The 26,309-nt window shown below is 44.6% G+C and overlaps 1 protein-coding gene across 1 annotated transcript in view; it reads left to right on the forward strand.

Annotated features, from left to right (window-relative positions):
• Positions 1-25,212, forward strand: part of ALDOB (aldolase, fructose-bisphosphate B) — a 40,782-nt gene extending 15,570 nt beyond the window's left edge. The window contains exons 2-9 of the mRNA XM_086953222.1: positions 756-877; positions 3,754-3,965; positions 5,477-5,531; positions 8,385-8,545; positions 12,806-12,889; positions 13,422-13,596; positions 14,484-14,683; positions 24,791-25,212. Of these exons, the coding sequence (XP_086809348.1) occupies positions 766-877; positions 3,754-3,965; positions 5,477-5,531; positions 8,385-8,545; positions 12,806-12,889; positions 13,422-13,596; positions 14,484-14,683; positions 24,791-24,886 (1,095 nt within the window). The 5' untranslated portion in view covers positions 756-765 and the 3' untranslated portion in view covers positions 24,887-25,212. The remainder of the gene's footprint in view (positions 1-755; positions 878-3,753; positions 3,966-5,476; positions 5,532-8,384; positions 8,546-12,805; positions 12,890-13,421; positions 13,597-14,483; positions 14,684-24,790) is intronic.
• Positions 25,213-26,309: the final 1,097 nt, after the last annotated feature.

Consider the following 26,309-nt stretch of genomic DNA (forward strand, 5'->3'; position numbering starts at 1 on the left):
CAAAGTGCCTTTTCGAGAACTCCACAATGTCCACAGCGTGGCTCGACGATGCTGCATTGCCTTCATCACCCGGAGCGCGAAGACGACTAAGGGACCCTACCACGACTACACGATTCAGAACAGACAAATCTACAATCCTTTGAATAAAAAAAAATGCATCACCTCCTCGGTTCCTTGCAGCTGCTCCTCGACGTCGACCCTTGTTATCCGTGAAGGTACTGTTTCAGCAGGGCTTGCGTGGCTTCTGTATCCTATCCGCGCTACAACGCAGTTGGCTTGACTTTTCAGATTTGACCCGATCCAGCGCAACCAGATAGCCTCGGTTAGTGCTTTATGACTGTAAGCACTATATTTCAAGTTATTCTTTAAACATTCATAACTCTGGTTCTAATTATTGGACCTTTGTCTTTTTGTTGTCTTGTTTTGTTCATGAAATGAAGCTAAATTTTTCAAACCTGGTGTGAATTAGTTTTGTGTGGTGTTTTTCACTGTTTTACTGTAATAAGTGTTGCATAAATACTTTACTCTTTGCCTCCTAAGTTAAGCCTGCCTGCTCAGTGCCAAGCTACCAGAGGGTGAGCCCCGGTTAATTTAGGGCATGTATATGATTTATTCATAGTAGAGTGGTGGTCTCCACATGAAGAGGGCGCATACCTTTACCAACTAGAGGCCCCATTTCTAGCACTATATTTCAGGCATGGGCATGTGGGTAACCATGATGCAAGTTAATAAGTGGTCTTTACCTTTCTTCTTAGGCTTGCCATCATGACTCACCAGTTTCCAGCCCTCACCGTGGAGAGGAAGAAGGAGCTCTCAGACAATGCTCGGCGCATCGTGGCTGCTGGGAAGGGGATCTTGGCAGCCGATGAGTCTGTAGGTGAGTAGACCACCTCTGGGTGAGAGAGTCTGTGGATGAGTCTCATAGACTGCTTGAATGGGGTCTGAGTGGGAAGAGATGGGGTCTGAGTGGGAAGAGATGGGGTCTGAGTGGGAAGAGATGGGGTCTGAGTGGGAAGAAATGGGGTCTTAGCGGGAAGAGATGGAGTCTTTGCAGAAGACATGGAGGAAACAGATGGAGTCTGTGCTGGAAGCGATGGAGTCTGTGGGGCAAGCTATGGCTATGTTTAATTAAATCTGTCTATGCAGGAAGAAATTAAGTCTGTGTGAGGTTGTGCAGGGAGCAATGGAGTCTGTGTGCATAGACATGTGTTTGTGCAAGAAGAGATAAAGCCTGCGCAGTAAAAAGTTGAGTGAGTGTGAGAGAACAGATAGCTTAGGTAAAACAGCAGATGGAAACGATGGGCGAGTCGATTGAGTCGGTGGGAGCGTAGACGGGTCTGTGGGAGAACAAAGGGAGACCAGGAGCTCCAAGTCTTTGGGATGGTACGTATAGTCTGTGAGGGAAGAAACTAAGTCTGTGAGAAGAGATGGAGACTGTGGGGAGTAGATGGCACCTGCAGGTGAGGGTCAGTCTCTGGGAGTAGATGGCTCCTGCAGGTGAAGGTCAGTCTGAGGGAGCAGATGGCACCTGTAGGTGAGGGTCAGTCTCTGGGAGTAGATGGTACCTGTAGGTGAGGGTCAGTTGTTGGGAGTGGATGGCTCATGTAGGTGAGGGTTAGTCACTGGGAGTAGATGGCTCATGTAGGTGAGGGTTAGTCACTGGGAGTAGATGGCTCCTGTAGTTGAGGGTCAGTCTCTGGGAGTAAATGGCTCCTGTAGGTGAGGGTCAGTCTCTGGGAGTAGATGGCTCCTGTAGGTGAGGGTCAGTCTCTGGGAGTAGATGGCTCCTGTAGGTGAGGGTCAGTCTCTGGGAGTAGATGCCTCCTGTAGGTGAGGGCCAGTCTCTGGGAGTAGATGGCTCCTGTAGGTGAGGGTCAGTCTCTGGGAGTAGATGGCTCCTGTAGGTGAAGGTCCGTCTCTGGGAGTAGATGGCTCCTGTAGGTGAGAGTCAGTCTCTGGGAGTAGATGGCTCCTGTAGGTGAGGGTCAGTCTCTGGGAGTAGATGGCTCATGTAGGTGAGGGCCAGTCTCTGGGAGTAGATGGCTCCTGTAGGTGAGGGTCAGTCTCTGGGAGTAGATGGCTCCTGTAGGTGAGGGCCAGTCTCTGGGAGTAGATGGCTCCTGTAGGTGACGTTCTGTCTGTGGCGGTCGGTGGAGCCTGCAAGAGAACAGTGAAGAAATGGATTGTACGAGAAACTCGATCAGTCTGTAGGTGAATAGGCAGAGTTCAGGGGTAACGAGGCAGAGTGTGTAGAGTCTGAGGTGCGGAAGGTCAGTGGGTGGATAGGGCCTTTGAGTGTGTAGAGTCTGAGGGGCGGGAGGTCAGTGGGTGGATAGGGCCTTTAAGTGTGTAGAGTCTGAGATGCAGAAGGTCAGTGGGTGGATAGGGCCTTTGAGTGTGTAGAGTCTGAGGTGCGGAAGGTCAGTAGGTGGATAGGGCCTGCGAGTGTGTAGAGTCTGAGGTGCAGGAGGTCAGTGGGTGGATAGGGCCTCTGAGTGTGTAGAGTCTGAGGTGTGGAAGGTCAGTGGGTGGATAGGGCCTGTGAGTGTGTAGAGTCTGAGGTGCTGGAGGTCAGTGGGTGGATAGGGCCTTTGAGTGTGTAGAGTCTGAGGTGCGGAAGGTGAGTGAGTGGATAGGGCCTTTGAGTGTGTAGAGTCTGAGGTGCGGAAGATCAGGGGGTGGGTAGGGCCTTTGAGTGTGTAGAGTCTGAGGTGCGGACAGTTAGTGAGTGGAAATGGCCTTTGAGTGTGTAGAGTCTGAGGTGCGGAAGGTCAGTGGGTGGGTAGGGCCTTTGAGTGTGTAGAGTCTGAGGTGCGGAAGGTCAGTGGGTGGATAGGGCCTGTGAGTGTGTAGAGTCTGAGGTGCTGGAGGTCAGTGGGTGGATAGGGCCTTTGAGTGTGTAGAGTCTGAGGTGCGGAAGTTGAGTGAGTGGATAGGGCCTTTGAGTGTGTAGAGTCTGAGGTGCGGGAGGTCAGTGGGTGGGTAGGGCCTTTGAGTGTGTAGAGTCTGAGGTGCGGAAGGTCAGTGGGTGGGTAGGGCCTTTGAGTGTGTAGAGTCTGAGGTGCGGAAGGTCAGTGGGTGGATAGGGCCTGTGAGTGTGTAGAGTCTGAGGTGCTGGAGGTCAGTGGGTGGATAGGGCCTTTGAGTGTGTAGAGTCTGAGGTGCGGAAGGTGAGTGAGTGGATAGGGCCTTTGAGTGTGTAGAGTCTGAGGTGCGGGAGGTCAGTGGGTGGGTAGGGCCTTTGAGTGTGTAGAGTCTGAGGTGCGGGAGGTCTCTGGGTGGATAGGGCCTTTGAGTGGGTAGAGTCTGAGGTGCGGACGGTTCTTGAGTGGAAATGGCCTTTGAGTGTGTAGAGTCTGAGGTGTGGAAGGTCAGTGGGTGGATAGGGCCTTTGAGTGTGTAGAGTGAGGTGTGGAAGGTCAGTGGGTGGAAAGGGCCTTTCAGTGTGTAGAGTCTGAGGTGTGGAAGGTCAGTGGGTGGATAGGGCCTTTGAGTGTGTAGAGTCTGAGGTGCTGGAGGTCAGTGGGTGGATAGGGTCTGTGAGTGTGTAGAGTCTGAGGTGCGGGAGGTCAGTGGGTGGAAAGGGCCTTTGAGTGCCCCCCACACCCTCCCACCCCCCATCTGGAATGTCTCACATTGTATGTGTCTGAATCCACAACCAAAGAAGATGCACTGAGCCTGGTGAAGGAGGGAAATCTGTGGTAAGCATGGAGCTCAGTACATACATGCAGTAATCTGCGATCTGTCTTCTAGGCACCATGGGAAGCAGACTCAAGAAGATCAATGTGGAGAACACAGAGGAGAATCGGCGCTACTTCCGAGACCTCCTTTTCTCTGTTGACCCGTCCATCAGCCAAAGCATCGGAGGGGTCATCCTCTTCCACGAGACCATGTACCAGAAATCCAGCAACGGCAAGCTGTTTCCAGAAGTCATCAAAGAGAAGGGGATCGTTGTGGGGATAAAGGTATGCTTCAGTGACCCCTCTCCAAATCAACAAGAAGGAACGTGGTTTCACCCACAAGTTCTTGCACAATGTTCCTCATGGACACTTCCATAACATTATCCATTGCAATTAGACTCTTAGCTCATGCACATAGGTCAACGTACCCTTATTTGACGAGTGTCACCCTCCTTTGAATCACATTCACCACCTAACAAGCCAAATAACTATTGTGACTTGAATATGTTCTTCCTCTTTTCATGGCTCTAACACCCTCCTAAAATGGTTAATCACCACTGACTTTAATGGGACCTTCCCATGTGAAACATCTGACTTTCCCTCCAATCAATTCATCCAAAGAGTCCTGCTTCTGCCATTAAGTGTTTGTACTTTTCATAGCCAAATGTCTGTTAGGAGAGGAGGGGAATTCTGGTCACAATTAGTTATTTCAATACACAATATTTTCACGTTTATCATCAGCGAGAAAGAAGTATGTGGAAAGTTAGTGCTCATGCCGCAGCGTGCACGACTGACACAGCGCACTGTTAGGAATCACACGAACGACGTACCGATTTTCTAACACAAGAACCACGTACACCGGGATTCGGTTTCAGATTTAAGGACAGCTTTAACTTGCAGTTTAACACTGTTGGGACTAGTTCCCTTTTTTCCTAATGGATCTACAGGACCCGTTATTTACCATGCCTTGAGGCCACAGCCCTTGGTACTCAACCAACTACGAACCTTGATACCCCCCACACACGTCCTGAAGAAGACCCACAGCTGAGGACTGCACCCACCCTTAGGCAATAGGGTCGAAACGTCGACGCACCTTTATATGCCTTCACCCTAATTCAGCCCCTTACTCCTGACCTACAAATGAAGTTACACTGTGAATTGAAACAGTTCAATTATTGTTTTTGTATGCAAATGTAGGGGTAGGCTGAGATATTACTAGGGAGACTGTCTCTAAACCAATATAGGTCCCCTTTTAGTTCCAAATATTTGAATTTCCTGAATATAATCTTCTTTCTTTTTCTTTTATTCTTTTACATGACCACTAACTTTCCACATACTTCTTTCTCGCTGATGATAACCGTGAAAATATTGTGTATTGAAATAACTAATTGTGTCCAATTGAATTATTTCTTTGTGTGACTAAACTTATGTTATCAGTCCATCTTTTTGAAGTGGCCTTCTTGTGTGTGCCTTTGATCTTCTGTGTCTTGATGACTATGAGAAAAAGTTGTTTGAAATTACAATAATCTGGGACCATTGTTTTTCTGTACCTCACGATACCCAGGTCCCCTTCACTTTATAGGGTAACCCCATTTTTGATAATGGTGTCTCTGATGACCAGACCTCCACCACTGACAGGTTGAGTGTCTTGAGCAGCCGGAGGTGCAAATGGACGACTTTCTATTTTTTGATAGATCTTCTGTTACCGCCCTCCACTAAACCATTCTCAAAGGTTTTTCAAAGTAATATGATTACTGAGGTCAGGCGGATGTTTAACCTCTCGTACTTCTTGACAGGTGGATAAAGGCACAGCAGCATTGGCCGGGACGGATGGTGAGACCACGGTGCAAGGTAAGCATTCTCTTTCATCTGTTTTCCTCAATGACACCTAGAAAACCAGAGTGTGTTAAAAATAGGAGCGTTAAGAAGTGGCATGATCATATAACTCACAATGTTAGAACAGGAATGTTCCAATAACTTAAAATCTTAAAAGGTGAATCTTCCCAAATAAGGAGCTTTAGGAATGTGGACTATTAATAGGGACTATTATCACCATAGTAGGAATTCTTAAACATTGACTATTGTTTAAGTAAGAACTCTGACAGGTTAAATATTCCTGTGATAAAAACATCTAAAGGGGGATTTCAAGTATTTGGGAATTTTCATTTAATTGGATCCAGCGGCTCGGTATGCGAGGAATCTTCTTCCTCCTCTACAGAGACTCAGGAGTGACACTGACAGTTGGAAGAAACTTCCCCTCTCGCTGTTGGGGCGCGCTGCCCTTTTTAAGATGATGTCCCTGCCTCGGTTTCATTATGCTCTCGTAAATACCCTGGATGTGGTGACGGCCAGTTATTTCCGTGAGGTGGAGGGACTACAGCGTAGCCTATTATGGGATGGTAGACTCCTTATTGCTTTAACTAAATTAACGCTCCCATGGTAGGATGGGGGTGTGGCCCTCCCCAATATCAAACGTTATTATTGGGCTTCCCAGCTGGCTGCCATAAACCAGGGTACGTACGGGTCATCTGCACAGGAAAGTATTTCCAAACCACAGAGGTAACTGTCTGGGCAAGGGGTGCCACGTAGATGTTAAAACGTGGGGCTCAAGGAGGAGCCTTGGTAAACCCCCCTTGCCCGGAGAAAGGATCTTTGATTGAAAGGTGCCGAAAGAATCCATTTGGGTCATGTCATTAGGAAAATCTTTGACCCAGTCTAGGGCTGTTCCCTGGATAATTGTAAGTCAGGGTAGGATTTAGTCCCAGCTGTGTGCACTTAGGCATAGAAGTATACATTCTGTTCATCTTTTGTAAAATTGAAATCTCAGGAGATCTGGGAAGCCACGAATTGCCGTATATAGCAGAGTGGAAGAATAAGCTTCATTGCTCAGACTGCCACGTGGCCATGACTGCGTGTCACGAGAGCAAGGAGGCGCCGTCTTAGCCCCTTCCTAGAGCCACGGACAGGTGGAAAGATGCGAGCTCAGTACCTGGCAGAGTCTGAATGCAGATATAAGAGTGGGGTTCTTCTTGGTTTCAATCAGGACTTGATACTCCATCAGTGCAATGTCTGTAACAAACCTTTATGCCAGGTGTCCAGGAGGGCAAACATGTTGCCTTCAGACACTAGTGCCGAGAAATCTGTTAAGTGCTATCGTCTCATTAACCTGTGGTGGGAAATCCACATTTTAGCCATAGCTGTGTAGTGACTCCGTTACACTGAAGATTTATAGCAATCCAAAGGGGTGAGGTGCAAGCTCAGCTGTGCTGGTCCAATGGAGAAGCAGTGCAAGCATTACGTACATAGTCCATATAAGAGAATTGCCTATTTGGCGCGCTTCCAGCATAGCGCAGCAATTCGTGCTGAATTTTTTAACACACGCACTGTTAGAAATGGGATCCCTGGCTGGCCAGGGCTTGCGCCAAAGTCAGTCAGAGACCACCACTCCCAAGTCAGGGCAAGGGAGTTACACGCCAATATAACCCCTGCTCACCCTCTAGGTAACGTGGCGCGAGCAGCAAGGCTAAACTTGGAGGCGATATGAGTCAAGTATTTTGCGCACGCACCCCAGCAACAACACCCAAGGCCCACCACAAAGGAAACTCCACACAAGGTTATATAAAAAATAGTCTTTGTATTACAATAAACATACATTAGATAAAACCCACACTTTACATTGTGCCAGGGGCACGGGCAGAATTTACAGGGGATAATGTACAGGACAGGGCCACCTGGACCACTGTCAAGGGTATGTACTTTAAGGGCCAAGTCCAACACGCACTCTATCTAAGTCTTAGAGTCCCAGAGAGCACATCTACTCACCTCATCCTTTCTGAATAAGGCCCTTTTCACTTATTGGTTTAACCAAAACATGCAAGTTTCTGTTGGATGTCTGCTTTTACTGTTATTAAATGCAGCTCTTACCATGTAGGGCTAAGTAAAAAGCATGATGGGCTGAGTTTTAAGGATCCTTAAAGGCATATTTATGGGGAAGTCACAAAGCACAGCAAGTCAACGTGTTTGGCTGCAATGCGTGGCAGGGATAGGGGAAGAATGCTAAGCAATACGACACATCCCTGCCTTTCCCCAGCACTAGTGCCCTTTTAGCTGCCTAGCGCCAACGCAGGCCCCCGTGCACCATCGTGCAAGGGTGACTGTGCTGCATGCAGGATTGTTTTTCTGCAGGAAGGGGAACCGTTCTGCACAAAACAATCCTGGGAGGCATATTCCTCCATATATGTGTGCGGCGGAATGCAGCCCACATAGAAAAGAGGAAGAAACGAGGAGAATAGAGATATTTCTCTATTTTACTCCTCCCCTGGGAAGGGTTAAGATTTTGGAGCATTCCCAGGTTTACAAGTTCTGTGTAAATTTGGGAAATGCATAAAACACCCACACAAAGTCCATGGAATGCCTTCCCAGGGCAGAGTAATGCAACACAGCTGCGCCGCATTACTCCAGAGCTTTGGAGCCAGTCAGGGCCACACAAAGTGGCATTGTGTAGCTTCAAAAATCTGTCTTTTGGGTTTGCGTCACTCTTGCACCACAATGCGTGGTGGGAGAGCGACACAAACTTCCTCATAAATCTGCCCCTTAGTGGTTGGACACTGGAGTCAACACACTTAACCACGTTGTGTTTAAAAAAAAAACGTACATCCGCCGTGTCCATACTAATGTTGACGCCATGTTTTCCCCCTTTTCCAGGACTGGATGGGCTGTCGGAACGCTGTGCCCAGTACAAGAAGGATGGGGCCGACTTCGCAAAGTGGCGTTGTGTGTTAAAGATCTCAGATTCCTGCCCCTCGCAGCTGTCCATCCAGGAGAACGCCAACGTGCTGGCGCGCTATGCCAGTATCTGCCAACAGGTAATAGAAATCTGCTACAAGGCCTGGATGGGGCACGTTGCAGGAAGATTCCATGGGGCGCGTGGCACTTTACAGGCCCACCCATTTTTTCATGAAGTGTATTGATCCCTTTCTCCTGTTCATTGGAAGACTAATATGACCCCAAATCTCAATGAAGGGGACCCAGAGAAAGCATGTCAGTACTGCCTTATTGGTGGAGGAGCAAACACGTAGAGTGAAAGAATGTTATGCTACACAGATGTGTACAGGTGTTTAACGCGGCTCTTCATGTAGTTGTGTCCGCTTTTAATCAGATATCGATCCATGGGCTGGGGCAACCACTAGCAGACACTGGTTCGCGCCCTGGGACTCCTGACTTGGCTTCACTTTGAGCATCGCTCTCATGGAAGGGTTACAAACTCCTGATGTGATGTAGATCAGACCAAGCACTTTCAATGGTGGCCAAGGTGGCCTCTTGGCTTCAGGTGCAGGAGTAACTTTGTCACTTCCTGTTCCATTTCATGAAACCTACTAGTCAGTTTCAGTGGCGCGCCAACTCTGGCATCCTCGAGGCTGGGGCAGAATGGCAACTCTTTTTTAGCCAGACCACTTTATCTCAAGTACATCTGAGGAGGCACTTTGAGGAATCTGAATTAACAGGATCCCAGGCTGGGTACAGGGTGATCAATGTAAAGTGGGCAGTGCCAGTTGAGTTATTGCCTGCTGCCAGAGGGTAGCTGCATGGATGTGTAGAAATAAATAAGCACTGACAGAAGCAAAGATGCACAAGTGGCAACATTTAATCTGGTGGAGTCGAAAGGAAACAACAACATTTAATTCCACTACAGTCTGAATTCATGAGCCGTGTTTTTGCCTCAGCTGTCGCTTCCAGACAGTATCTAGTTTCTGCTTGCAACATTCTTTTTGCGCAAGTTCCTTTCTGTTTTGCATAACCATGTTGCCACAATATTCATGCACAAGCAGCATAAATAGATATTAAACTCGTTAACGCTGTACAGACCTGTGCAGAATCGTCGAAAGAGCCTGCAATCTGCATTGATCGAAGGCCAAAGATAGGGAAACGCCTGGGAACAGATACATAAAAAACGTAAAGCCAGCAACATTGCAGCAGGTGGGTCAAAGTGCAAAAGAACGAAAAAACAGGCAGCAAGAGCAAACAGAGCTCTGGAAAAACAGGTCCGGGGAGTAAACAAGTGGAGGGAAAAGGTCACGTGAGCGGTGAGCCAACTGTGCAGGAAGAAGCGAAGCCTTGGAGAAGTGGTGGATGTGGTGTAACGCAGCCCAACCGTGAAGCAAGGGCAGCAGGTTTGGGGGGTGACGGGATAGAATAGGTCTGCGTTCCTGTTTTCAGTTTCTATTTTTGGTAAATTCTGGTGGGGTTTTTTCAGTTTTTTGAATATCTTAAAAAACAGTTGTTCTCAGTGGTTACACATTTTCGCGCCACTAAAAACAACAGAAAAAGTGTTTTTCCAGTGTTTATGGAACGTCTTGCTTTTATTATTGCTTGCTTTCTGCACTGAAAGAACATGGTATGTAGACAGTGTACTTCTAGTTTATATGAGGTCCAAATAGATTTTTGCAAATTAATCTTATTGTAGTACACCATACAATACTTCTTCAGTGAGCCTTTGGGTCATGTGCGCTCGCTCTTTCCTTCTCATGTAAACTTCTGTGAAAAGGCCCTCTCAGCATTCATAGCCCCTTGTGCTGAGAACCTTCAGCTAAGGGACACAGTTGGTATGACTCTTTCTTTGATGCCACATAAAGCACCAAATGATAAATATTTGTGTTTAAGTTCCTGTGCATAAGAAAACAGTGCACCAGAATGGACTAAAAAGGCAATAGCAACCCTCATTAACTCTGAAGATTGTAAAGATGCTTTCAGCATACCATCTAACAAGTGGCAAGGATCTCCTACAGGGAATCACTTCACGTAGCTGAATCACTGCAAATACAAACAATATCACTCCAATCTTTGTTGAACTTGGAAAGAACCTTTTTTTGCAGAGCATTACAAGTGACACTGCGTTCCATGTTTTCCAAAAGTCTGGTGTCATGTTTTCACCACTATCCCAGATGCTTGGTGATATATATATATACCTGTCACTATACCTTGCATTGAATATTTAAAGTCTGAGGTGTTGGCAATTCACCTACTATCAATACTGACCCACTAGAAACTATGGTCTGGTGTATTAAGGGTTTTTACCCATTCTCAGTGTGTAAATGTGATGACACATATTAGGAAAGATTTTTGTGAAACCAGCCATTTTACCTATCAGTGAAAGAATCAAATGCAGCCAAAATATCAAACATGAGTTTGATATGTCCTGATTCTCTATAGTTTATAAAATAATTAAACTAGACCTAAAACATGAAACTAAACCCTGCATCTTTAGACCAAAGGCCACAAAACTGAAAAAAGTGAAAGGAAGAAGAAACAATATTTTAGTGGCATCCCTAAAGAACAAAACTCAAGCAGAATAATGTTAGCCAGTCTTTCTTACTGCTAGCTTGTATAACAAAGTTACATGAATGGCATTTAGTTTGTGGTTGTCCAGGTGTTTTTTCAGTGTTTATATGTTTTAACCGGTGAGGGCTATTTTTCTTCCAGTGGGGTTTTATCAGTTATTATAGGTTTAAACCTAAAACCCCACAGCCTACACATACCTTATTCAACCACACAAGCCGCAATATGGTGTATGTTTATATGCACTTAAATAGGAACTCTTAAATTCAATTACATTTAAAACCAGCATTGGCAAAGCCAATTAGTCGGGCCTTGGCTAGTAAGAGATGTTTTTTTTAATTTTTACAAACATATGCCACATGAATTATAATGCTAAAAGTCATTAAAGTGAAAATGCTGCCACGTAAAGATGACGCGCATATTTTTTCATTAAAGTAAAATATTAACTGTTGCAAAAATAAATTAAAACATTGCATGAAATGAAAGCGGAGACGAGCTCTGACTCTCAAGTGGACTACTTCATAGGTGTATGTGCACTAGTGAAACGGCTTCACTCGTCTGGGAGCTGAAGTTGGTTGACCCGTAGTCCCCTGCTTGGTAGGTGGAACCAAATTGTGAATGCTTTGATCTCACAAGGTTTCGCTTTAGATACTTACCAATAATGCTGGGGTACCCTGAAAAATGCTTCTCTGAAGGACAAGTGTTGTCAGCAACTTTCTATGTGGGTCAGTGAGGATGGCCAGCTAAACCAGAGGGCTGAGCCGGGAAGGCTGCAGTGCTCCCGGTGGGGTGCTACACTCGCACATGAAACACCAGACCAGGAATGTGGTGTTAGATCAAACAGTGGTGAGGAAGGACATTCAGAAAATCACATTCCAATATCCACCCTCTCCAGGTTTGTGTTACTTTAATTTAGACGTTTGAAACATTTAACTTTTGAGGTTGGTGTGGTGCCACATTGTCATCACTGCCGACAATGGGTGACGAGCGACAATTCCGCGATACCCCAGCATTGGTCCCATGGATCACTGGAGAGGAGGCTGAGTCTCCTGAACAGACTCAAATCAGCTGCAGGTCGTCTTGGTGTAGTCACAGGTGACACCTTGTTGGAGAAGAGATTTTACAGAGCAGAAGACTGGCGAGCAGGAGCAGTCACCAAATTTAAAGAAAGGCCTCCCCTGCCCATGACTCCCAAATATTTTTCAACTGAGGTCTCAGAGGTAGACATTTTTTTCAGTGTTTCTATTGCAATTGATGGTCATACTACTTTCTAAGTAATTCCTATTTTGACTAATGCAGGACCTGAGGCATAGGGATATGAATGAGTTTGCTCAGATAATGGCTAATTTTAGATGTGAGAACTAGTTTTTCTGGTTTTACAAACAGCGACGTAACCCACACCAGACACCTGAGATGCACGTACACTCTTTGGATCTGCGGTGCTGCTCTAGTTTCCTCTCCTTTTTTCTGCCTTCCTCACTAGCCATCTTTTATTGTTATTGCTTTCTGTCATTACGGTTGTTGTGTACATGTGCTACACACTGAATCGCCTTTCAGCCCTTGTGTATCCACATTTCTCCTTCTTCATAGCCTGGGATCTTTCTCTTGCATTTCTTTCCTATGTTTTCACCCGTTTTCCTATCTTTCACTCACTCCTCTCACTCAGTTTCTATCCTTCCCTCTCTGTGTCTCAGTTTACTTTTCTAGTGTCTCCTTCTGAATGGGACCATGGCTGTCACTCCCTCTTCACCCAGTGACATTGTTAACCGCTCTCTGATTTCTACTGGTAGAACGGGTTGGTGCCAATCGTGGAGCCTGAGATTCTGCCCGACGGGGACCATGACCTCCAGCGATGCCAGTATGCCACAGAAAAGGTAGGTTGCTCTTCATTAAATCACTATCCTTATTGATAACCATGCCAGGTCTTCAGTGTCAACCTATATCTCTACAACCTTCTGCCCTGCCTCAGCCTAGCCTTTGTACTCCTTCTCCCAATGGTATCAACACATACACATGAACAAACAAGCAGCAGATTCAGCTGGACACCTGTGGTTTCGAGCTGAGGACATTATTTTCACTGATGGTTCAGTCCGCTGAGACCGTACCCTCGTCTTTGATGTTTGAGTTTCCTATCTCCCTCCCTGTTGGTTTCCCCCCGCCCCTGCTTTTCAGTAGCATTAGAGTCCATGAACCACCACATGATTTTTAGCCATGATTGGGTTTGTAAAGATCGCTTCATTTTTAGTAATGGTTGAGCCTTTGATACCCCCTCTACATTAGCATTCGGTGATGGTTCGGTCTGTGATCCACTCTTCACGTCACGGTTTAGTCTGCAGTATCCTCCCCCTCGCCGGTGATGTTTGCACTCTGAGCCTCTTACGCCGCTGCTTGGTTCCTGTGTCTTAGGTGTTGGCTGCGGTTTACAAAGCTCTGAACGACCACCACGTCTACCTGGAGGGGACCCTGCTGAAACCCAACATGGTAACCGCCGGCCAGGCCTGCCCTAAGAGGTACACCCCCGAAGAGGTTGCCATGGCAACAGTCACCGCCCTCAGTCGCACTGTCCCAGCGGCGGTGCCAGGTAACTAAAGTTCAAGCTTTGCAGTCTCTTGACATCAACCACAAGCCCTCCTCCCTTCCTACTGTTGCTTTCCCATCACCTGCTACTTTTCCAGCTACCACTCTTGTGTCAATCCTTTTCTTCGCAACCACTGATGGCTAAAATTTGTCACTACCCACTCCCTCCTCTTGGAACTTATAGCTCTGTATTGGTTGAACACACGGACCATCTTGTCTGGAAGATGGTCTAGTCCTAGCTGTGTTCTAGTCTTATAATTTCTGTACACTCAATTGTTGTCTTCTCTATTTATCTTGGGCCCGATTCACAGAATGAACTTAAGACTCAATCCTAAACTTACTACTATTTTGGTATTCACCGAATGCACCTACTACTTTTGGCATTCACAGAATGCACTTACTACTTTTGGCATTCACAGAATGCACTTACTACTTTTGGTATTCACAGAATGAACTTACTACTTTTGGTATTCACAGAAGTTAGGATTTTGTCTTAAGTCTGTCTTAAGTCTGTCTTAAGTCTGTCTTAAGTCTGTCTAAAGACAAACTTAAGACGAAATCCTAAGTTCTGTGAATACCAAAAGTAGTAAGTTCATTCTGTGAATGCCAAAAGTAGTAAGTGCATTCTGTGAATACCAAAATAGTAGTAAGTTTAGGATCGAGTCTTAAGTTCATTCTGTGAATCGGGCCCCTTGTTCTTTCTTTCTCCTTTTTCATTATATCCTTCACCTTTATGTTTCCTTAAACCTTTCTTTGTCCACTACCTGTTTTCTTCCTTTTCTCCCACTTTCGTTTTCTGGCATCCGTCCTTCTCTTCCTGCTTCTCTTTTCCATGCCCACCACTGGGCACCACATGCAATCACTACTGACCTCTGTTTTTTCAATTTTCAGGGATCACTTTCCTGTCCGGAGGTCAGAGTGAAGAGGAAGCCTCCCTGAACCTAAACGCTATCAATCGCGCCCCTCTCCCCAAGCCCTGGAAGCTGTCCTTCTCCTTCGGACGGGCCCTACAGGCGTCTGCGCTTGCTGCCTGGTCGGGGAAACCCGAGAACCTCAAGGCTTCCCAGGAGGCCTTCGTCAAGAGGGCAAAGGTACAAACGACCCCCGGAAATCACTTCTTACCCTCTTACCACCAGCTACTGTGGCACCAGACCATAGTTCTATGAATGTTCAGGGCTTTTTACACTGAAAAATATATAATTATTGTGAAATTTAGAACAATATTGTACCATGATAGTGCCAAGCCTGAATTTCAAGATATCCATATAATGTACAATTGCATGGATCTACATCTAAATGGCAATCATAGGCAGTGATGACCTTGAGAACCTGACACAAATTTGGGCTTCTTGGGCCCTCTTTTGACACCCTTGATTAACATCTACACCTGACAGACCTTCAAAGATATTCACCTTCCATGGAGAACCCAGGGATGTTTTTCAATGCGCATCTCCACTTTAGGAAAAGTAGAGCATATGCCAGTTTCTTTTTTTAAATTATTTGTAACATAAACTTAACCAAGAATGTAGCTTCACAGTGCAACAAATCTCTAAAAAAAACAGCACTTTATAATGATGGAATAGACATGCTATAAAATAGCTGCAACAGCCTTATTGAGATTTCGGTGGACGGGTTACTTCGTTACTACGGTGACCGCTATCCCGTCTGCTTAAATATATATCCCATAGGATAATATGGGATTTATAATTTGGCAGACGGGATACCTGTCACCATTGTGACGATGTAACCCGTCAGCCGAAATCTTAATCAGGCCCGGAGTGTGGTCTCAAGAAAATTCCTAACTACAACAACATCAGATATCTAAAACACGAGTGAGACAGACTTCAGTATCTGTTCATAAAACAAGTGTGTTTGCAGTCACTTTTGAAAGGTGAACACATTTATTTTAGGGGGTAGTCTAGAGCATGACCTCCCTTACGTCCAGCACCCTAGTGCCTCATCTTGCTCATAAGTATATAGCATCTTTAATCTTTGGACCACCACCAAATCAAGAGACTCTGTTTGAAGCCTTTGGTCTAGAACCAACTTCATAGCAAACAAGCGGAGTTGGAGCCTGAACCATGAGGGCTGTAATTCTGGCCTGAATTTGATCATTAATGGTAAAACATCCAAGATGACTACAAAACAGTGTTATGGAAGCCTCTTCCTTCTCCCCAGAGAGGTTGCGTTTTTTTCAATATTGTACATGTGGCAAACCTTAAATATACAGGGCAGTGTTCACACAATACAAAACAATATCACATAAACATTTAAGCATTCTAGCTCTGAAGATATATGAACTTTTATTAAGATTTATCAACTGAATTTGTATGTCTTAATTAGCTGTGGTTTTGTGTTGTCACTCAGTTAAGGGGGTGGGTTTAGAGAATATTTCTGAAAAACAGGAGGTGGTACGGCAATACTAGTGTGGAATTGAGAAGAGAGTTGCATTGCGGGTTGGAGAAGGAAAAATGCCCATTCAGGGCGATATAGAATCCATATTGGGTAAGACTGATAAATTATGGGATATTCACTCTTGCCCATCGGTGGGCGGAATAAGGAGTCCTAGAGAGTGAGAATGGACTGGGAGATACGGATAACGTTGTAATGAATTTCGCACCGTTTTCTCTCTTTTATATCTCTGTGGTTTTGTGGTTTCTAAAACTCAGTTGGAAAACTCTGTATGAAACTTTATGAATTAATGGTTATAGAATGATGCCATTTTAATGAATACGATATTCTAAAGTTCGCACATTCCAAGATGTCAGCCAAAAAATTGCAGTATTGTCCCTTTTCAATGTTTATGGATGTAAATGACATAAAAAATGGCCGTTTCGGTTGCGCCACATCCTCATCAAAAAAGGCGTCTGCCGAAACGCGTCTGGACACCGTGAGTGCTGAAATAAAATCTTTGGGACCTGCCACCACGAGTGCTTTTCTTTGTGAATAAGGGCCACAAAGTCAGGAGCAGATATATATATATATATATATATATATGTATATATATATATATATATATATATATATATATATATATATATATATATATATATATAGCACTCAATGTCCAACCCACCATCGTGGACTCAGCGAAATCCCTAGGCATCACACTGGACGCCAAGCTCAACATGCAGCAACACATCAGCAAAGCCACAAAAGCAGCTAATTTCCAAATAAACACACTGAGGAAAATCAAACCCTTCCTTCCGACTGAAGACTTCCGAACTGCTGTACAAGCGTTAGTCATCCCTCGAATCGACTACGGAATTGTGACCCTCAGCGGACTCCCGCTATCCACAACAGCACCCTTAAGAGCCTCTCTGAACGCTGCCGCAAGACTCATTACTGGCTCAAGAAAACATTCGCATATTTCCCCAGATTTAAAGTCCCTAAAATGGCTGCCGTTTGAAGCCAGAATACAACGAAAAATTGCAGTTATGACACACGCGGCCGTGCACCACAATGCACCCAACTACCTCGCTCAAAAATTGTCCATATCAGGAGGTTCGAGGTCCAATAGAAGCTCAAAAAATCTACTCCTGAAACCCCGTAGATTCAGGAAAGAGAAAACCTACAAGGGCTCCTTCTCAGGAATGGCACCCAGGATCTGGAATGCGCTCCCGCCTGAAACTAGGCGTATCTCCTCCGCTGCACTCTTCAAGAAAGAGATGAAAACCATCCTTCTGGCCAAGATCTCCTGAACCTTATAGGTAGTGGATCAGAGACTCTACATTGCCTTGTATCAATGCTCACCTTGTCCTTTGGCATTATACCTCTACCTGATGGTGACACTACTACGCCTCTTTCGTCCTACCGACCAATATATGAGACACATTGGGTCACTGATTCACCCTCCCGATGCCCTCACTCAGTGCGCTCTCTATACTAAAACACTGGTATAAGCCTGCCACACACCCAAGGTGTACCTGAACACCTATGTAATGGGATCCATGACTTGTGCCGTTTTATTACCTGTTCACCTGACTGTATATTGATATGTTTTATGTATTTTATTTTATTATTATCCTTTCATGTTAGTGACTACTACATTGCTCCCATTACCTCTGTTCTTTCCTACTGCCCCTACCCTGCCATTGTGAAGCGCTCTGATATCTGTAAGGATCTTGTTCGCGCTATATAAAACTTTGAATAAATAAATAAATATATATATATATATATATATATATATATATATCACTGCTCCAAAACACCAAAAAGCGAATCACTCTAAGGGCAGGTGCTGCAGCGCGGTGGTGTACCGCAATATTTATGTATGCTCCACTATCTTTTCAAATCCTCCAAAAAGAAAAAGCAGCACTCCCGGGATATCCGCAAATGCGAGTTTTTATTTCCAAGACAGACGCGTTTCGGGAAAGCTCCCTTCCTCGGTGTCAAACAGTAACGCGCTGCGCCATTTTTAAACCAGGCACAGGTGGTCAACACAAACGAGGGATACTCGCGCAGATCACACAATGGTAAGCACCATTTGTAAATGGGATATTTACATCAAAGTAGGCATTTATAAGCAATAGTGCATTTCATTAGCTATCTGTAGTCAAACATATGCACAACTAGACGAAATCGCCATTGTTTACTATCTTGCCGTGGATCGGCTATGGCAACCCAGCCGGGTTGCTGCATCCCTCATACAAACAATTACATCAATCGATGCATCAGTTGGTTGTGACCTTCCACCAAATGTTACACAGCTTTCTCAAAAACTGGTTAAAGACTGGTCAAAAACGGGGCATCTAACTTATCCAATCTCTGTTAAACATTTCATCACAGTACTCCCCAGCTCTCCCCCCTCCTACCCTCCATTCCCCGGTAATAGAAATAGAAAAGATACATGATTTATATAACACAAAGGCTTATCCTAAAGTATTAAAGAATAAAAATTCGAGTAAATTCAGCTAATTGAAAGATTTGGAAAGACATAGAAAGTAAATTCATGAACAATTCCACATGAGAAATAGATTGCATGGTGTACATTTTTACGTGTTTCATTTTTAATCTATGATTCCTGTAACCCAAATGTACTGCCATCTCCTCCCCACTGTTCAGGCCTCCAGGGACCTTAGTTAGCAAATCCACTATGTACCGCGATTCCAGTCTCCTAAGTTTCTGTACCCTATCCCCTCCCCCCAGATTTTCAGGTACATGGTCTAAACAGAAATACTGAAGGAGGTTTCTATCGCTCTTGTGCTTAATCGATAAATGGCGAGCAACCGGATAGGAAAAATCCTTTTTTGTGATTTGCTCGCATGTGCTCAAGAATTCTTAGTTTCACCGGATTAATAGTACTCCCTATGTAGTTAAGATTGCAGGGCAACGCGGACAATATATGGCATGGCTAGGATGGCAGGACATAAATTTGTTGATGTTTCTGCCTCCCTTGCATCCCTTTACCTCATAAGACAGCATGCTTCTGCTGAAGGAGCAAGCTTTGCACCTTCCACAGGGGAAGAATCCATTAGCCTCTTTTAACGACCCAGTTTTCCTTACAACTGGGTCTAGATGACTGTGTACAAGCTGGTCTCGAAGAGACCTAGCTTTCCTAAAAGTAATTATAGGAGCAGAAGGTACATCCGGGCCAATGATATTATCAGTCTTTAAGACATGCCAATGTTTTTTCATTACAGATCTAAGCCTATTAGAATCACGAGAGTATGTGGTTATAAGCCTAAATCTCCCATCATCCTGATTAGATCTTTCTTTCTTTTTAAACAATGACTCCCTGGATAATTGATTCACCCGATGGAGTGCATTTTTAAGGAGATTGGCCTTATAGCCTCTCGCCAGAAATCTGTCCGTGCTGTCTTTAGCTGCCTCCTCAAAGTCATGGTCCATCGAGCAGTTGCGTCTAAGTCTAAGAAATTCCCCATAGGGGATACTGTTAATTAGACTACGGAGATGACTACTGGACGCATGCAACGTGCTGTTTCCCGCAGTGGGTTTTCTATAAAGTGCTGTCTTGATTTTCCCATTGCAAATCTCCACCCTAAGATCCAGGTAGTTAGCTGCCACCAAACTCGCCTGGCCCTGAATCTTAGGTTACAGCCGATATCATTCAACAATCTCACATAGCTTTCAGCCTCCTCTATGGAACCCTTCAAGACCAGAAACAGGTTGTCTATGTATCTATACCAAGATACAATTTTATTCGACCACTCCTCATTCCCCGGGGCCCAGGTTACCTGCTCCTCCCACCAGCCCACGAATAAATTTGCGTAGCTGAGGGCGAAGCAGGAGCCCATCGCCGTGCCAGAGACTTGTCTGAAAATATTGTCCTGGAAAAGAAAAATATTATTCCTAAGACAAAATTCAATAAGTTCCAGTAGCATCTCATTATGCATGGCCAGCTTTAATGGTCGTTTCTTGAGAAAATAATTGACCGCATGTAGGCCCTAGGTATGGTCAATGCATGTGTAGAGACTGGTTATGTCAAGTGTGATTAAGCAATATGAAGGTTGCCAGTCCAGCTTCTCAATCCGCTCGATGAAGTCTGTAGTGTCTCTTATGTAGGATTTCAGCGAGAGGACTGACTCAAACAAGAAATGATCTAGGAATCTTGAATGGTTCTCTGTCAATCCACCGATCGAGGAAATGATAGGCCGCCCGGTGGTTTAACAATGCTCTTATGTACCTTTGGAAGGTAATAAAAGGTCGGAAGAATCGGATTAGTTGTTTTCAAGAAGAGATACTCATGCCATTTTTTCAGCAGCCTATAGGACTTCTCTATGCTTTCATGGTACACAATCCTTGAAGATGGTTCGTAACATTCCTTATCTCCAAGTTGCCTTATGGCTTCCTCCACATATTGCTCTCGCAAAAGAACCACCACATTGCCTCCCTTATCCGAAGGTTTACAGATAATGGAGGTGTCCTCCGTCAGATTCTTCACCGCCAATCGTTGAGCTTTGGTTACATTGTCTGTCCTTTTCCTGGGCAACTTCTCCACCCTAAAGGCCATCAGCTCCCTGATGATCAAATCCGAGAAGATGTCTATGGCATCCGGAGGCAACTGTGGTTGAAATTTAGAAGTTGGTTTCAAACCACTGCTCGGCGCCTGTCGCTCAATCTCAACTCTGGACAGTCTCTGAGTCAATGAGGTGGATGTTGCGACACTTTCAGTGGAACTTTCTTATCGTAGATTTTCTAATAGTTCCAATGCTGTTAAGTCATTTACATTTAAGAGATCCATCTCTTTGGCTGATTTTTAGGAGTTTTATTTCCTTTAGAGTTGGTTTGATCTTATGGTATTTGTGTAATTTCATTTTGCGAATGAATTTGAATAAGTCTATTCTTGTTTGGGTATACTCCATGCAATCATTCGGGCAGAAAGTGAGTCCTAGTTTGAGTACAGACTCTTCACAGGGTGTTAGGACTTTATGCGAGAGATTCACTATAGTCAGATGGTCTTGTTCTTCTACCATCTGGCTCCTCTTTTGCTCCTTGTTACTCTCGTTGTTGTACTTGGGTTTGCTCTTTCCCTTCCAACCGCCCCTTCTGGTTTGCCTCCTTCTTCTGGGGGTTTGTTCTTTCCGCCCCTCAGCCAATTCTGTCTGATGATATTGAATTCCTGTTGAAAAGGGGTCTTCATTGATGTTCCAGAGGGGCCTGCTAATTCTTCACTTGATAGCTCTCCTTCAGTTATTTCAGATTCTGAAGTTTCCACCCTTGATTGTACCGATGTTTTTTGAGTCTGACTTTTATTAGCGAACTCCTTTCGAGTCTGGTCATATCTCTTTGCAAAAGTCAGAACCCTGCCCATTGCATAGTCTTGTTCGTCACGTTTGTTTTCGAATTTTAATTTTAATTTCATATTTTTCTAACCCTTTCTTCATTGGTGCTCTAAGTTGATCTTGTTGTTCCTTGTCTGTATTCTTTAATAGCTCCTCTTCAAAAGCCGCGATTTATTTCAAGGCTTTATCCCGATCGCTCCAGGCGAATTGTATCAATCTCCAACATTCCCCTTGCAAGATAGGGCTATATGTACTGCCCAAGCCTCCAGCAACAGGGGGGTCCGGGTTTTCATACGCCGGGACAGTGAAAATACGTAGGCCTCTTGGGACTCGTTGTACCTCTATGTAACTTTGGAGTGAGGTACCCTCCCACCATTTTCGTATTTCCCTTTCGTAGAACTTTTCAAGTTTCATGTATTGGTGGCCAAGGTACTTCTAACCTCTACCGCGGTTTCTGGGGAGGTTGCGTGATGTCTGGGTTTTTGTTTTTCAACATCCCCGCTGCCGCTTACCTGCGTTCCCTGACATTAAACATCCTTGGATAGAGGTAGGTAACGTGGTGCTCCGGTCCCGGACCACCACTTGCAAAATTGCTTTTCAATCTCTCGCCTTGCCGCCCACTACTGGTTCATTTGAGTGTAAAAAGAATTTTTAAAGCTTACCGCACTTCTTCGCGGTTCAGTCTAACACTCGTCGTTGATATGCTTATCTTCGTGAAGCGGAGTTCCCAATCTCCGATTCGATGTATTAGTGGCAGCGGTGTACTCGCATTAAATTTATCACTGCTCCAAAAAGCGAGTCCCTCTAAGGGCGGATGCAGCAGCGTGGTGGTGTACCGCGATATTTATGTATGCTCCACTATCTTTTCAAATCCTCCGAAAAGAAAAAGCAGCACTCCCGGGATATCAGCAAATGCGAGTTTTTATTTCCAAGACAGACGCGTTTCGGGAAAGCTCCCTTCCTCGGTGTCAAACAGTAACACGCTGCGCAGCGCCATTTTTAAACCAGGCACAGGTGGTCAACACAAACGAGGGATACTCGCGCAGATCACACAATGGTAAGCGCCATTTGTAAGTAGGATATTTACATCAAAGTAGGCATTTATTAACAGCAGTGCATTTCATTAGCTATCTGTAGTCAAACATATGCTCACCTAGACGAAATCGTCATTGTTTACTATCTTCTGTTCTGTTCGCGGGGGTATTCCCGCCCATAATATGCTGCTACACAGTTCCTAGGGTATACCGCACACTGAAGAACAGCAGCACACTCGGGTAGAGTCCTAAAGTTGTTTATTCTGTACTCAGACTCTGGACACGCAGACGCATTTCGGCGCTAAGCCTTCATCAATGTATGTACAGAAAGCCAGCGCGGCCTTTGCTTATATAGATTGGTTTTTTTTGCAGAGTTTTATATAGTGCGAACTAGACCCGAACCGAATCGGGTATCAGAGCGCTTTACATAGCACCAGTTATGTTATGGTGGGATTTGTACCGCGCACAACTACTCCTGAGTATCCTGGTGTGTCCTTAGTTACGTTACATGAGGACACGCATTCATTTTAGTCATGGGGAGATTATGTGATTTTCCCAGAATCACAGGAGGTTTTGGCGTTGTTACCTAGACTCTAACCCAGATCCCCAGGTCCGAGGTCGAGCGCCCTAGCCGTACGGCTAGGGCGCATGGTCTTTACACAGCCAATCAGAATACACATGATGATCATGGTAAACGAAGCCGCCATCTTATAATATATAAGATTACCAAACACACAATATTGTATGAATGCAGGCTAACACGAAAACATTCTTTAAAACATAATAATAATGTCACTCGTGTACAATGATCACACAAAATCATGTGATTACGTCTCTAGCGAAAAAATGAGGCAGCTACTGATGTGCTAGATCACGAACACTGCTCCTCACTCCTCCTGTAGTCCTGGATATCATAGGACTTACGTAGAATACATTTTAACTCTCACAGGTGGGCTACCCAGATGTCAGTATTCGGTATGCCTGTAAAAAAGTGTTTTCGCCTTGTATGGGCTTGTTAACACCAATGTCCCGAAAACAGCTGTTATAAACATACACATAAATGGAGATTACTGCGTTAAAAGACTTCTGCAAATTCATCAAAATGTTAACAAAGTACATTAATTCAGCACAATATCTAATCAAGGAAAATATGAAGATCAAAAGTTCTCTCACTAAGAGAACTTTTTCACACGCATACAGAATACTGACATCTGGCAAGGCATTTTCGTAAGGTACACAATTGTAATAGAGATCTTCTTTCATACTTTTGCCTTGACCATATCCTAGTGAATCCAAGGGGAGGGAACAGGATACAAAGGTTGAGACGCCTCGAATCGAGGTATATCATTGACTTAAGAAGTAAGGCTCCGTTAGGCCTTAACAGCAGTGAAGAACTTGCTGTACATTTAGGATGAAATTAAAGTTTATTAATTGTACTTCCTGGATCTTAGTGAGAGTAATTTTGATCTTCATATTTTCCTTGATTAGATATTGTGCTGAATTAATGTACTTTTTGACATTATTATTATTATGTTTTAAAGAATGTTTCTGGTTAGCCTGCATTCATACAATATTGTGTGATGATCATCATGTGTATTCTGATTGGCCTTGTAAAGACCATGTGCCCAGAAACGCTGAATGCTATGTAACATCTATATAAGCAATGGGCGCGCTGGCGTTCTGTGCATACATTGAGGAAGGCTTAGCGCCAAAACGCGTCTGCGTGTCCGGAGTCCGAGTACGGAATAAAACACTTTAGGACTCTACCCAAGGGTGCTGTTGTTCTTCACTGGGCGGCATACCCTAGGAACTGTGTAGCGGCATATATATATATATATGTTCTGCTCTAGTGGTCCCCTTATCAATTGACTCTCTGTTTGAGCAGGTTCTCTTAGGTATGTAAACTTTTTCAATGCCCAATGTGTGGTCTCACTGGATTGTTAAACACCTTGTTAATACATCATTGTAAGGCGTCAAAAGACTTCTCACAATCGCCAATTTCAATATTAGTAACTAATATTCTTTTGCTTAAATTGCTGTTGAATTAAACACAAGGTTAACTGTTGTAGTTCTTTGTAAATTAGGACCCTTCTTTAATTAGGATTAAAGGAGTTGCTCTCATGGTGTTGGATAAATGTGGCAGACTTGAGCAGAGCCTGGAGGCGAGGCCATCTCAATGTAATGGTCCTGCTCTCCTGATCAGAGGAAGGGCGCCCTTCCCAATATGTGTGTAATCACCCATTCTTTCCTACCACCCTTCCCATGGCATGCTAGAACCCATAAACAAGGCCTATGCAGTAGGGGTACCCAACGTTTTTACGTGGCCCATTTCACAGATTGTATAGTAGTAAGAGGGGTATGATAAATGTTCCTTCTAGAAATCTGCCCTCTTATAATTTTCATTTTTTTACTCTCACAGATTAACAGCCTGGCCTCCAAAGGTGAATATGTCGCCTCCGGAACAACGAATGCCGCTGAAGCCCAGTCTCTCTTCACAGCCAGCTACACCTACTAACGGACTTGTCTTGGAACTCCTCTCCTGCAACTTCTGACTCTTTCCAATGCCCCCACCCACCATTTTTTCCCTAGATATCTCTCTTCTCTCATAGTGTGACCACCACTTTTGTGAAAAAGATCACACACTTCGAAAAGTCATTCCGTTCCTTCTCCTTGCTCCCCATTTGACGAGTTTTATCGCCTCTTCAGTTCTTTGCCCGGATCTCCCCTACCCTCGGATGTGAAAATGAAGGACCCGTCGGGCGCTGAAAGGCCACAACTGATTTTATGCAAATGTAAATGTGAAACCGTAACTGGAAATACAAAAGCCTTGAAAACTAACAATTGAGTGTACAGTCTGTTCTTTGAGTGTACAGTCTGTTCTTTGAATTCTATCTCTAAAAAGCATTTGTCACCAGAGTTTTGTAAAACTTCTTATATCTGATTTTGGTATACTGTCCCAAGATGATAGGTGGCATAGCTCCTTCTTCAGCCCACACTTCTTACTGGTGCCCTGGGTGGTACTGTGATGTTAATGCTTGTGGTGCAGTTTGTAGTGCTAAGGCATGATTCTGGGGTTCAACGCAGATCACTGAAGTGGAATTAGTCACCAGAGATACCAGACACGGATAATGACCCAGCCCGCAGATTGGAGTCCAGCAAAGTCTACAAATGCAAAATAAAGTTTACCAACAGCTAAGCAAAATATCAAAAACATTACACAACATAGATGATGTACTCACAGGAATTCCAATGTGTCGGGCACTAAAGAAACAATACTACACTGGACGGTGTCTGTAAAGGACAGAAAGGCTCTCATTGCTTCTCTATATGACAGAAGCTGGTCTTTCTGATTAATGTCACCTGAACCATTGCTTCATGGTTTATCAGCAGGCCAGCATCGGTCTTAAAGCATGGAACGACCTGCGGCTACACATTAAGAGCCTCCTCCTCTCTTGCAATCAGCTGAAGACCTGGCTTTTTTTAGTAGCCTCTCCTGGCCCTAAGTTTGGCTGGACTCAGACCTGCTTAGTGCCAGGATACCCCCCTGGGTGATTGTGCGCTGTAGAAATATGCATAACATGATATTAGGCACTCCCGCCAGCTCGACATCCTTGAACCTTGGCATGTCCACTAGATGTTGTTACATGAATGTATAGCATGACACGGGCTGTTCTTTGTGCACACAGACAGCTTTATAAATATAGCCTTGTGATATAGCCCCAACCATGTGAAACTTCCTAATGGGATACCCTTGGAGGTGACATGCCAAACGGCTTCTGGTCTCTCGTAAAATCAATCTAGAACGAAATTCAGAAGAAATGGTCTGCCGCATAAACAGTTGATGAAGCAGGTTGTTTTACCAGTTCCATTAGTCCAACATACAAAGCTCTGAAAAGATTTAACTTGGCCCAACTGATAGCAAGAGGGCAGCCATTTTA

This window comes from Lissotriton vulgaris, chromosome 1_2, assembly GCF_964263255.1.
Source record: "Lissotriton vulgaris chromosome 1_2, aLisVul1.2, whole genome shotgun sequence".
Lineage (NCBI taxonomy): Eukaryota > Metazoa > Chordata > Amphibia > Caudata > Salamandridae > Lissotriton > Lissotriton vulgaris.